We start from the raw sequence: 14298 nt of genomic DNA, 5'->3' as shown, positions 1-14298 counted from the left end.
TAAACAGCTGTAACGACAAACATGAAGTACTTCTACAAGTTTTATTTTCTACTATTTCCTTAGACTCCATAGCTCAAGTGAGCATTTTCAAAACACTTTTTGATTTAAATCTTTGCTTCTGAATGATCTAAGGAGCATGAGATGCAGTAGTTAAGAGTACTAAAATAGTACCATATACTACTGAAGTGGTTGTTCAATGCAACCTAAAATTATAAAAGTAGCTGTATTAGAATTATTAAAGCTGTATTAAATGTTGACCCCCCCGATATGAACACGCAAAGTAACGATTCAATGCTCTCTAAAGTGGTTTGATCATCTTTTATTATTAGAAAGCTTCCTGAGTTCAAGTCAGTTCACCTCAATTATCTTTATTTCACCAGGATAATCTGCTCAATATGAATCCTCAGAGATTACTTTACAAGGGCAGAGGTTCAGAGTAAAGCTACATTTCTAACTGGGTTGAGTGCGACATTCACTCCAGATTCTACTGCAAGTGGAAAAGATAATAGCTGGTTTTAGAGTTTACTCATTAAAAAACAAATGAAAAATATATCCAGTAATAGCAACAACAGTGTTTGTAATTTTCTGAAAACAATAAAAGATAAGAACACAATCTCTATGAGGCATCAACAGCTGATGGTTTTCTCACTTTCTCTCCCTCAGAGGAACATTCACAGCAGATCCAGAATAGACTTCCTCTGCTGGTTGGATCAGTGATGGGTGGAGCAGCTTTCCTCCTGGTGGTGGCAGCCATTGTGGTTGTGGTCGTATTTCGAAGGTAGGCTGTCAGAAATTTGATTACAAAACAGAACAATATGCGTAATAAAATAAAATAAAAATGCTAAAATAGCATTACTTATGAAGACATTTTAATTAATAAGTATTATTTAGGATTTCATTGGTATTTTGTATTAGTGATAATATTCATCTGTTACATCATGGTAGATGCACACAGAGGCGGTCTATTTCTGTCTTGGTTGTGTTTTCTATGTGTGTATTATTATGTGTTATGATAGTGTATTATACTGAGCCCCAGAAAGAAAAGCCGGGGATCTTTATAAACAAACACATGAGCATAGAGTATGATCTATTATTGAATCATGTGCAAATGTATGCATTTTGTTTGCTTTTACATGGCAGTAAGAGGAGGGAGAGTCCGTACAGCGACAGACTGCAGAGATACATCAGTAACCGAGGTCAGTATCTAATTTAATGAAATTTTATTCAGTTTAAATTGTATTTAATTGTTATTCCGTACTGCTAAGTGAGATATTTACTTTGAGCAAAAGGTCACCTATTATAACATTATTTTATATGATTTGGAGGTATTGCACATAATTAAGCTGTGTGACTAAAAAGGTTTGGTTTTAATTTGTTTTGTTTATTTTGCAAATGTATAACCAATGGATGTTGTGTAGATGTGAAATAATTGAGATTTCTATAGAAACAGTTCTTTAACCCAAGGTCTTGGGTCTTTTATTTCCAGGTGGAGTGAAGTATTATGTTGACCCATCCACTTACGAGGACCCCAGTGAGGCAGTCAAAGAGTTTGCCCGTGAGATTGATCCCACTCATCTCAAGATTGAGGAGGTGATTGGAGCAGGTAAGCCATTACATTGTATTACACTCTCTTTTCTTTTAAATATTCCTGCAATTATGTGATAATGATCAACAGAGTGTGATCTGTTCCACCTCCTCTCTACTCCAGCCCAGTTCGGGGAGGTTTCTCGGGGCCGCTACCGTCCGCTGGGTCGCAGGGAGGTGCTGGTGGCGGTGAAGACTCTTCGCTGGGGGGCGTCTGAAAGAGAGAGGGGGATGTTCCTCAGCGAAGCGGGCGTCATGGGACAGTTTGACCACCCCAACGTACTGAAGTTGGAGGGTGTGATCACCCGTACCCCCCCAGAGAGGATCGTCACTGAGTTCATGGAGAACGGGCCCCTGGACGCCTTCCTCAGGGTGAGACAACAACACGCCGTCCTTATCTTTGTTAGTGACCATACACGCGCATCATTCACTTGATTATAGCCCAAAATAACCTTCTCATTCTCTCCCATCCACCTGCCTCCATCCTGCCCTCCTGTCAGGAGAACGAGGGCCAGTTCAGCATCCTGCAGCTCATCGGGATGCTCAGAGGAGTTGGTGCAGGGATGCGTTACCTCTCCGAGAGAAACTTTGTCCATCGGGACCTCGCAGCAAGGAACGTACTGGTCAACTCCAACCTGGTCTGTAAAGTGTCAGACTTTGGCCTGTCCCGACTCATGAGGGGCCTCGACCACAACATACCTACATACACTGCCTCACTGGTACGTACTGGAAGTTTTTGTTGATGTATTTTATTTTTGAGCATCAGTAGGGATATTTTTGGCTTTTTAATAAAAATTCCTTTGATCATTTTGAATGTTTCAATGCACATAACATACATTTTGTAGTTCTTGGGTAAACAAAATTATTTATAAGTCTATAGCACAAACTGTGTATCCAAAGTACAGACACGTAGACCCTCAAGGACAAAAATTTCCCCACTGAAACCAATTAAAACCACATTTTTTGATCCTGTGGCCATTTCAGCATGAAATCATACATTCTCTTATATCACAACTTCAGCCTTGCCTTCAAAACTGTAGTTTTTACTATTTTTCACCAGAGTTGAGTTTCCACTAGGATTTCTGCTGCTGTATTATGGAGCACTGCCGTGTTTGATGCAGTGCCTCACGATCAATGTTGTCGGCATTCATTGACATTTCTCACAAAATTGAATCAAAATTGATTGATTGAAAAATCAATCCCCCTAGTATTTCGCGGGGGGAATAAACACCATTTAATGGGTTAAACATCTGAAAGCGAATTAATATTTGGTAGTTATGACCAGGTATTTAACTCAGTGAAAGTGGGAAATAATAATATATTTTAATGGTAGACTTCTGCTTCTGATGCAGCATTGTTCACTGTCTGTTCTGGTCGTCCATCAGGGCAGTAAGATTCCTGTTAGGTGGACGGCACCGGAAGCCTTTCAGCATCGCAAGTTCAGCTCAGCGAGTGACGCCTGGAGCTTCGGGATACTTATGTGGGAAGTGATGTCATATGGAGAGCGTCCTTACTGGGACATGAGCAATCAAGAAGTGAGTATGTAGAAGAAAGTTGCATGAGCAGAGGAAGTCGTGATCAATTAGTTGTGGAAATGCACTCATATCTTTTGCTTAAGTGCAAGTTTTACTACTACAGTGTAATAACACGGCATTAGAGGTCCTGGAGCGCCCTGGTGGCACCAACCATGAGCCGCAACGTCCTCTGTTTGCATGCAGACGGAGACCTCTGCTGCATCTCGCAGTCCAACTGTCTCTTCTCATATTATTTCAGCCAAGAAATAATGAAAAAGTATAAGTCCTGCACTCAACATCAGAGTTGTTGATTAAAGAAGTATTTGATGGTGCAACAGTCCAACACTTTACTGAACACCTTCACACTTGATCTACACAGATGACTACGACAAGTATCACACTGATCACTTGCACGACCTAAAAGCACTTGTGTCCTAATGGACTCAAACTTAACCCACGGCACTTACTCTTACTATGTTTCTTGACTTCATCTTTGCTTGTGTTGTATTAACTCTCATTTGTACGGGCGTTCCCGGTGGCACACCTGGTAGAGCGCATACCACAGAGGCCCAGTCCTCGTAAGCGGGCGGCCCAGGTTCGAATCTGGCTCGGAGCCCTTTCCCGCATGTCTCCCCCTTTCACTCTCAATATCTCTCCTGTCAATAAAGCTACAAAATGCCCAAAAAAATATCTTTAAAATAAACAACAACATCGCTTTGGATAAACCCGTCTGCTAAATGACATTGTAGAATTGTAGAACATTTAGTCTTAAAGTCTTATAACACTAAAGGAAAGCACCAGTGCATCAAAGTTGCAGACAGCTACTTAAATAAATGTACTTCACCATCATCATCCCCCTCTTCTTGAGTTAACAGACACATTTAAGTGGTGACAAAATGCCAAGCAGTTGGAATTTGCATAATTTTCTCTTAGTCACTCTTTATGAGCCTTCAGTGGTCTGTGACCTTTTACGTAAGATAATTACACAAGACTTCTTCTAACCATCTGGCCCGCTTATGTCTAACGTCTTGCCTGCTCCCTGTGCAGGTGATGAAGGCTGTAGCAGACCAGTATCGTCTCCCTGCCCCCCAAAACTGCCCCGCTGCCCTGCACTCTCTGATGCTTCAGTGCTGGCAGGCTGATCGAGGGGACCGGCCAGGCTTCGACTCGCTCCTGTCCTCCTTGGACCGGCTCATCAGGCACCCCGCCTCCCTCAAGGTGGAGCCAACTCGGTGAGGCACCAGCTTCTGGCAAAGAAATATCAGAGGCAGCAGGTCATGAAAAAATCTGCTGTATTTATGGATTCTCATGCTCTCGTTTTTGACATTTTACTCTCCTTTTACAGAAGCTGCTCTCAGCCGCTGCTCAGCCCCACCCCCACAGACTTAACAGCAGTGGCAACAGTCAGTGATTGGCTGAAGGCGCTGAGGATGGAGAGATATCAGGACGAGTTTGATCAGGCAAACCTGGACACATTAGACAGAGTCAGCATGCTCAACATGGAGTGAGTATAGATGGCCATTACTGTAACATTAAAGAACACTGGTTCTTATGATCCGCAGCAGGCAGCCTTCTGTTTTTTTTACACGGTTATGTCACAGAATTTGTGAATGAAGCATTTTTTGGCAGTTCTTAAATCTTAAATGTCAGACTATCCTGAAAGGTTCAACCAAAAATAGAGTCTCAAACTGACTCTCAAAGCATAGCAATAGATGTTAAGTATGCACAATTTGTATGTTGACATAAAAACCAAAGCTAAAGGGATAGTTTGGATTTTCTTTTGAAGTGGGGTTGTATGAGGTACTTCTCCATAGTAAGGATTACCTACAGTAGAGGGCAGCTGACATGCCGCGGGTTGGAGAAGCAGGCAGGAGTACTAACACAGACGCTAAACAAAGTACTACTGTGGACGGGGGCAGCAGTAAAAAGTATAAAAAAATCAACATCAGTTTGGTTTTTTGCTACATTTATAATATTTTCATTGCTTTGACCTTACTGACAGTCCTGTTTAAGTCCACACAAAGTGAACTGAAGCTCTGATCTCCCTTGAAAGCTACTGTTCCAGACTACATTGACAAAAACATTAATTTACTTTGCAGACACAGGAGTTGTCAGTCAACCGCTACCATGCTCATTTAGTTTGTTTGTGTTATCGTCTGCCTTAATTAATCCAAACAAACCCTTTAAAACACCAAAGTCACACAATAACACAAACAAACTAAAAGATCGAGGCAGCGCAAGACCAGCAACCCTCATGTTTCTCATGTTGCATAAAAGACAATAAAACAATGCAGGTAACAATAATCGAGAGAAGCAAAGACTAAAAGTGCAAACCTAAAACAACTTGAATCATAAGATCATAAGTTATACAACAGGAAATTTGGAAAAATATAATTAAACCAACAACAGATTAGAAAAGAAGGATGATGTTAAAAACAAGTTAAGAAATACTTTATGGGGCAGCCTCAGATTGAAGTTAATGCAAGCGGGGAAAAATGGGTTTTTCATAAATGTAGTTTAAAAATGAAAGTGATGGATGAAAGGCTATTCCTGAGCCTGGGGGCCTTAACAGAAACAGCTTGTCGACCTTTGGTTTTGAGTCATGCATGAGGGACATTGAGGAGTGTGACCTGAATGACTTCAGGACACATATAGAGTTAGCAGGTCATTATGTATTGTGGAGCTAATCTATTTTATACATTAGATATAAATAGTAAGTTTTTAAGATTTATTTTGTATTTAATTGGTAAGCAATGCAGGTTAGCCAAAACAGGAAGGATGTCTTTCCTTTGTTACAATGAGATACTCATCCCTGTTTCTGCTAAAGCATATTGGGCATTATGTCTGTGGATTGAATCTATTTATTTTTTTAAGTGAGATATTAAAATCCTTTCATAAGTAAGTCTAACTATGTATATGGCAAAATTTAATAGTAGGAAAGCGGAAGTAAATTACAATTTAAATAAATACATACACGGTTGCCCATAAAGTTGGAATAATTTTGTTAACTGTTCATTTTATTTGTGATATGTACGAAAGAGATTGATTAATACAATTATGAGAAGATATACAGTCATGGAAAAAAATATTGGACCACCCTTGTTTCCTCTAATTTCTTGTTCATGTTAATGCCTGGTACAGCTAAAGGTACATTTGTTTGGACAAATGTAATGATAACAACAAAAATAGTTTAATTTAAGAGCTGCTATCTAGCCATTTTCCATGGTTTTCTTGATAATGATTTTGGTTATTACCAAGAAAATTACCAAGCTCTTAAATTAAACTCTTATGAGCTATTTTTGTTGTTATCATTATATTTGTCCAAACAAATGTACCTTTAGTTGTACCAGGCATTAAAATGAACAAGACATATTTTTTCCAATGACTGTATTTGTTATTAGTCAAGAATAAATCACATTGTCACAATCATTTCATGGAAACAGGTAAAAAAATATATATTTTATTCCAACTGTATGGGCGACCGTGTATATAAAGGTAGAGAGAAGCGTATGTGTCTCACTTTAAAAAAACATTGCTCTGGAGTCCTTGAAGGACAGAAATGTCCATTTAAAAACACAAACACACCCTGCCAGAATGTATACCATATGCAGTAACACAGCCAAAATTAGTGAAAAGCTAAAAAAAAAAAAAAAAGTGAGGCACAAAGGTAAAGACAAATCAGCGTGAGCATCAATGAAATGCCTGAGCTTCCCACCTGCACTGTAGAATATCAGGTAGGACAAAGAACATCTGAAGCGTTGATCTAAACCTCCCGCTTCATCTGCTCTCTCCTTCAGCGACGTCCAGAATCTCGGGGTGAACCTGCTGGGACACCAGAGGAAGATCGTCAGTGCGGCCCAGCAGCTCAGAGCCTATCTGACGCAGGGGCAGGTGGAGGTGTGAAATCCGCCTGCAGAACAACCTGTGCCATGGATCTCTGTGGTTTTCACATTCCTCTGCTTGTTGTGTCCGGTTTCATTCATTTTCATGGAGCACTTTTTAAACCAAAACAAAAAAGAGAATCAGCTTCTGTTTGAAGAAGAGCATTGAGTGCCACTCCGCGTGCTCTTCCACACTTCAACCGACACGACAACCAGAAGGCGTGAAAAAGACGATCGGACTTCCTGCCAGTCACTCACGACAAATAACAGAGGAGAGATGCACTATGGGAGCTGCAGTCCAGGTCAAAGTGAGGTTAGGGAGTTGCTGAGGAGAAGAAGGACTTTAAAGATTCCTCAATGTTTTTCCACTAAATTTCACTTTGTTGTTGTCTGCTTTCTTCTCTCCTCACCCATCTGCAATCCTACCTCTCACCTTCTCTTCCACTACTGTCCCTCCATGAAACTTTTCAATTCCCCACCCCCATTGAGTACAAAAAAATACATAAAAATGATTTTGTTAACATTCTTCTGGAGATCTCTCCACACAAAGAATTGCGTGAAGACAATCAAAGCCTTTTTCTATTTTTTTTAGTTGTTTGTAAAGTTGTATCACTTCCTCTCTACTTAAAACGCCAAATGCTTAAAAAAAAAAAAAAAAAGGAAATGGTGTACTACCTAGCAGCCCACGGTTTGCCTCATAAGGCATTAGCTTTCAGAAAAATGTACAGTTTGATCAATTGTTTCAACAAAATGCTGTAAACCACCCGTCCAAGATAATCAGTGCTCCAAGCCCTGAGGTTAGATATGAACCACTGCCATGAAATGTTTAAAACAAAAATGAGAAAAAAAACACCCTGTAAGCCATGTTTTCCCCTCTATAAAAGACATATCCAGGGTTTGAGAGCAGCCCAGTTGGTACAACTCACTCTCACTCTCGTGTCTCTCAGCGACAACAGAGCTCATGTACTGTAAAACTACAAACTTCACCTCAGCTGCAAACACAAACGTCCATCTGCGACGAAGATGGAACCGAACAAGCACCCACCTTTTATGTGTACATTTCACACTTCACCTCTTTTTTTTGTTTGATTGCTAGAGTAAAGACACTGAGTCATTGAAGCGTTGTGAATGTGTGAAATGGGAAAGACGGACAAAATCGGATCTGATTTACACTTGAAGGAAGAAGGCGAAATGCTTTGTAAGTATGTACCCGCGTGTCTGTGCTGTAAATGAGGCTGTTCATGTGTACATCAGGTATACGCTGTACATGACGCTGTGTGAGTGTGTGCGTGCGTGTGTGTGTGTGTCTGTGTGTTTGAGACAAGTGTGTCAGGCTACACACATTATTAGCTGTGTTTACTTGTATGAGTGTTCACCACTATTCCATAATTGTGCAAATTTGTAAAATAAATGATATGATTTTATTTAATATATCGCTATTTATTTCTTTTTTTGTCCGCTATCCACCCTAATCAGACTTAAGTGTTTTAACAGCTGCTCGAGTGTGGAAGAAAGGTGTAATTCCCGTCAGTATTTGTGGATAAATTGGTAAATGGTAAATGGACCTGCACTTATATAGCGCTTTTCTAGTCGCTTTGCGACCACTCAAAGCACTTTACACTACAGACTGACTGATTCACCCTTTCACACACACATTCATACTGGTGGCAGAGGCTACCCTAAAAGGTGCCACCATTGGGAATTCATTCACACACCAATGAACAGCAATTTGGGGTTCAGTGCTGCGACGGTCAGGGATCGAACCACCAACCCATCGGTTGGGGGCCAACCAACTCTACCAACTGAGCCACAGCCACCCCTGCATCAACTGCGTCAAAGGTGAAGAGGACCAAGAGTCCTACAGCCACGTTAGCAGCTCTGTGAGGATTCACTCAAACACTCGAGGGATGGGAATCACTAGGCTCCACGATATGATTTTATCACGATACTTAAGTCACACTACAGTATTAGTGCCATTGACAAGTAGTATTGTGATCATCGCAGTATATGATGAATTAATACCTTTCCAATCGGACATTAAATCACCAATGGAAAAGGAAAATGTTGCCATCTTTATCCAGTAAGATAAAGTTCTGTTCATCTATTTTTGTCGCTGCAAAATGACATGTTGAGCAGACAGACTGGCCATCACTGTTATAATAAGCTTTCACACATTTTCCACCTGATTTCACAGATTAAAAAAAAAAAAATAACTTAGTGACATTATCCTGGCAAAACTTTATTTTTTCATTTGTTTTATGGATGAAAAAACGAATGAAGGATTTTTTTTAACCTGGTAAAAACGTTTTCCCTCCATCTGTTTCAAATGTGGAGGAACTAACACAGTAGAGTAAAAGATAAATAAATGAGACTAAGAAAATGGAGATGTTTTTACTTCTCGCCTTCCTCTCAGGGCTTCTGTAGCAATGTATCATGGAGATCCACCCAATACCTGTTGAGACATTTCACATAAAACCAAAAATGCCAACCTCATGGTGGCGCTACAGGAAAGGTCAGTGGACAACCAAAGTAAATAGGCCAGACAGACTTTTTTCACCATAGACATTTTGAAGGTAAAGCACAGATGAAAGTGATGACCTTAACGATGGCTCAGTGTCAGTAAGCTTCTCCAGTGAGCCAGCAGGCAGAGTTACTATTATTAATGTTCTTAAAACCTGTTCTGTTTCTACTGTGACAAAATATCTGCTGTGAAAAAGGTCTGTCCTCTGGGGACCAACAGCAACCATCCAATGATTGTTGAGATATTTCAGTCCGTACCAAAGTGGCAAGCTACTCTTATATGCAACAAAGGATTAATATATATATATATATCAGTGGTGAAAGAAGTATTCAAATCCCTTACTTTTTCACTTTTTACTTACTAAGTAATTATACCACACTGTGAAATTACTCCTTTACAAGTCCTGCATTCAAAACCTACTGAAGTACAAAAGTATCAGCATGAAAATGTATTTTAAGTATCAAAGGTAAAAGTACTTGTTATACAGAATGGGCCCACTCAAGATTGTTTGAGTATATTATTTGTATTGATGCATTAATGAAAGCAGTGTTTTAATTTTCTCAAGGCAGGGCTCATTGTCATAATAGTCATAATACTTTAAAATTAATCATGTTTCAACCTTGACCTGAAAAGTAACTAAAGCTGGCAGCAAAATGTAATGGAGTAAAAAGTTCTACTTAAAGTTCTTACTTAGTACTTAAAATGTAGTGAAGTAGAAGTATAAAGTTACATAAAATGGAAATACTCAAGTAAAGTAAAAAATGTAGTTTAGTACAGTACTTGAGTAAATGTACTAAATTACATTCCATCACTGCTCTTTATGCTTTTGTATTGAACACATTGAGGAAACACATAGGTTAATGAGGCCCATTTATCACTTTTAATGTCATCATTCAAAATAGTTATTTTAGCAGTAAGCAGATTGGTGGATTATCAGAAGAATGAGACATTGTTTCAGGAAAATCAGTGGTAAAAAGAACAATATTTTTTATTTATTTTGCTCATCTAAAAGGTTACAAAGTGAAAAATATGAGATAAAATTAAACATTTTATTTATTTATCAACACAACCTGCATTTCTATGTTCAACACTTAATAAAGGACAACATACAGTAGAGTTGGAGCATTTACAAATGAGCATTTCTTAATAATTAATATATCTATCTTGGCTTAATGGCTTGCATTTTAATAGACAACAAATGAGGAGATCATGGTTCATAAACATTCTGTAATGTTTAATAAACAGGTTAATGTGGTTAAAACCATAAATTGATGCAGTGTCATCTAATTCTGCTTACATGTCTTTTTATGCCAACCAATTCTCTATGTGGAAGCACAGCACCTCAGAAATATATGAACTTTTACAACAGATTCAGCTTTAACCCTCTAGAGTCCATGAAAGCACCGGCACATGACTTCTTCATGATGTGAAGACATAAAAATGAAGCAACATTGAGTCTCTCCATCAGCTTCCCTCTAAAGTTCTGGCTTGAAACTCCATACCAGATTTTTTTTGATGATATTCAGCCGAGTAAAACCAGAGATAATGTCAAATATATTTAGTATAAAATATAGAACTAGAGATTATCCTCATTTTACCTGTTATATGTAATATTTGGAACCTGTATTATATATATATATCATATTTGCAACATTTAAAATTCTGTGTTTTGAAATATAATTTTCAAGATCAGATTTTATGTTTTCCTTTGTTTCTTTTGGGTTCAACATTGTTATAAAGTAAGTCAAAGTTAAAAATATAGGTGAGGTAACGCTGATAAAACTGATGCTAACATGGCATGGTAAAGATTTTTTAACATATTTTTTAAAGGAAAGCTACTAGACTAATAGAAATGTATTCACCTTGATGTGCTGATATCACCTTCAGCGTGTTACAGAGTGAACTCCACGTACTTCAGGTTCCACAGATCAGCAGGTTTAAGTTAAATCTGAGTCTGGGATCTGCTGGGATCAGCAGCGGGACATGTGGGAAACCAGTGTCTGGACTGCTGCTGATATCACAGCAGATCTGGACTGATAGCAAGACCGCTTACGTATTATTCTGCCAGTCTGATCCCGCAGGCACAGTGTCATAGTTTACTGCATCAGGCTGCAGTGTATTAACTCAATGTCACACTGCTGGGTCATTTTTACAAAGGAGCAACTGTATTTAATATTTCACTCCAGGGAATTAAGTTTCCAAACACAGAAAATATCCAATGACTGAAAGCAACTAAGAACATCTTCTAATAGTAATGCTGGGGTACTTTTTTTGTGCAAAGATAACATGTTGAAATATTACATATAACACTTGCAGATTTTTATTTCACTTTTTTGGACGATTACAGACTAAAGCAAGAACTAAGTACATTTACTCAAGTGCTGTAATAAAAACAGCTTTGAGGCACTCATACTTTACTTGAGTTTTAACATTTAATGCATTTTATGAGGCAAATATAATAATAATAATAATAATAATAATACATTATTGTCTCAGCCTGAGCTACTTTGCAGATTGAGATTATTAATACAAAGTATAAATCAACTAATAACATATGACATATTATATTGGATGAGGCTACCCTGCATTATATAAAGTAATAAAAATTAGCTCCTTAAAGTGATGAACATGTCAACACATCAATAATTATATTCCAGTAATATCATAAATATTATTCTACATAACGAGAATTTTTACTTGCATCTTTACCCTGTTGTATTACTACTTTTACTTAAATAAAGATCTGAATATTTATTTCACCACTTACAATTTATTATATGGAGAAATATAAGAGTTATTTATAAGATGTGGAATTTTCCATTCAATATTACTGTGTATCAGAAGAAAAAATACATTTTAAAATTATTTTGTTCTACAATTTCAGTAATTTAACCTTGATATAAATGCGTCGAAGGATAAACATTAAGAGTATTATACACTTAAAGGTGTATTAGAAAAACAACTAAAGTTATAAAAGTGCTATATAAATCTTATCAATCATTACTATTATTATTATAAATGAACAATCCACGTTGAACCTCTTGAACCTATGATGTGTGCTGCTTTTGTTTTGAAATAATAACTGAGCTGTATTGTGTTAAGTCACTCTGAATAAGAGCACCTGTTCGCCGTCATAAACGTCCCCGAGCCGTCTGTAATAATTGTTTTCTGTGGTGTCCCGACTCAAATTAACAAAGTGTTGTGAAAGAAACAGTAGACACACAAACCACAAAATCATGTTTTTATGGTGTTATTGTCTCTCTATAAAGACATTAACAGAGTGGAAACCACCGGTCTTTATGACACGACTTAAAGATGGTGCTCTCCGTCCGGTAAACAGCTATTATCTCCACAATACTAAATGATGACCACGTCGGCAGCCATCATCAGGGCCTCCTATAGAGTCTCCCTAAACCTGGTTCATCCTGTGGCTGACCGGCCTGTTAGTCATGACCTATAAATGGTGCAGCAAAACACCTTCGACAAGACATCTGAGATAACCAGAGGGGTTTTAAAACTTTACTGATTCAGCAGTTTACAAATAATTCACATGTCGAAGTGGTAATCTGTGATTCAGGTTCAATCAGTTGCTTTTTTTTTTGCCAGGAATAAAAGATTATCATTTCACAAAACAGAATTCAACATGAGCTTTGTTTTCAGCCTTGAGAGGAAAAGTGACATGATGTTTCCAGCCTCCAAATGCTCATTATGGTCTTTGTAATGTGGCAATTACTGTGTTTGTGATCAAGCCTGTTGACACATCAATGGTGCTCAACATGTTAAATCATTGTGAATGAAAACTAGCTTTTCTGTGCGTGTTTGTTCACAATGCAGAGTGTTTGGAAATATCACACATCATGTCTGTATTCACTCCAAATGATCCCAGTTTCACCTGGAGAAATCTGCCCTCTAACAGAAGTCATGCAGCTAGGATAAAATCATGCTTTAATATCAGGTTTGAATTACAAACCCGGGTTCAGACATACAAGCTTGCAATTTCCAAACAGGTTTCCTTTAACGGTTCACTAGAAACAATGTGTTGGCTGTCATGATGTTGCAGAATTTTTATGGTGGCCCTGCAGGTTTTGGTGGTAGTTGGTGGAATGCAGACAGGCCAGGGAAACATACTGGGATTAGGGACTGGACCATTGTACACTTCACTTTTAAGGTGACAGAATACAGACAATAATTTCAGATCAGCATGATAAAGGAGTTCACGGTCCAACTGTAACTTTCCCTGTGGGATTTGTGACCTGCGGTGAAAGTGTACCTGCTCATTACCGCGTCACTCTCGCTGTCTTACCTGCCGCTGCTCACTCATCCTGCCTCTCCGCCCATTCATCCTCAGGCATGTCTCCTCCCCTCGTGGCCGGGGTCATATATAATGGTGATGCCACAGGGATTTCACTTCTCCTCAGGGACATTTCACAGGTGTAGTTTCAAACTTTGACAGAGTGTTATGAGTGAGGATCACCAGAAGTTGAGGAGCGGCGGTTTTATTGTTTAAGGGTAAGATTTACACACTTTCTTGTCCTTTTTAGATTACATTACATTACATTACATGTCATTTAGCAAACGCTTTTGTCCAAAGCGACTTACAATAAGTGCATTCAACCTGAAGGTACTAGACACAGGAATCAAGTAAGTGATGTATTTTTTGTGGATTTTACTTTGAAAAAGGTACAGCAAAATAAAACTCAACACCTAAATGACACCTGTCTGATTCTATTGGTTTATTTTGTTATTTACTGCTTGTCTTTTATCTTTCATGTCTCTTCCAGTCGAACAACAGGTGCCA

At 38.5% G+C, this 14298-nt stretch overlaps 1 protein-coding gene across 1 annotated transcript in view; it reads left to right on the top strand.

Moving 5' to 3' along the window:
- ephb6 (eph receptor B6) overlaps window positions 1-7562 on the top strand; it is a 43035-nt gene extending 35473 nt beyond the window's left edge. Inside the window, exons 11-19 of the mRNA XM_059339525.1 lie at window positions 664-778; window positions 1141-1196; window positions 1487-1603; window positions 1709-1956; window positions 2085-2303; window positions 2970-3119; window positions 4146-4330; window positions 4444-4602; window positions 6896-7562. Coding sequence (XP_059195508.1) covers window positions 664-778; window positions 1141-1196; window positions 1487-1603; window positions 1709-1956; window positions 2085-2303; window positions 2970-3119; window positions 4146-4330; window positions 4444-4602; window positions 6896-7001 — 1355 coding nt within the window. The 3' untranslated portion in view covers window positions 7002-7562. The remainder of the gene's footprint in view (window positions 1-663; window positions 779-1140; window positions 1197-1486; window positions 1604-1708; window positions 1957-2084; window positions 2304-2969; window positions 3120-4145; window positions 4331-4443; window positions 4603-6895) is intronic.
- Window positions 7563-14298: the final 6736 nt, after the last annotated feature.

This window comes from Centropristis striata, chromosome 8 (genome assembly GCF_030273125.1).
Source record: "Centropristis striata isolate RG_2023a ecotype Rhode Island chromosome 8, C.striata_1.0, whole genome shotgun sequence".
Taxonomy (NCBI): domain Eukaryota; kingdom Metazoa; phylum Chordata; class Actinopteri; order Perciformes; family Serranidae; genus Centropristis; species Centropristis striata.
This window is presented reverse-complemented; position numbering and strand designations above follow the sequence as displayed.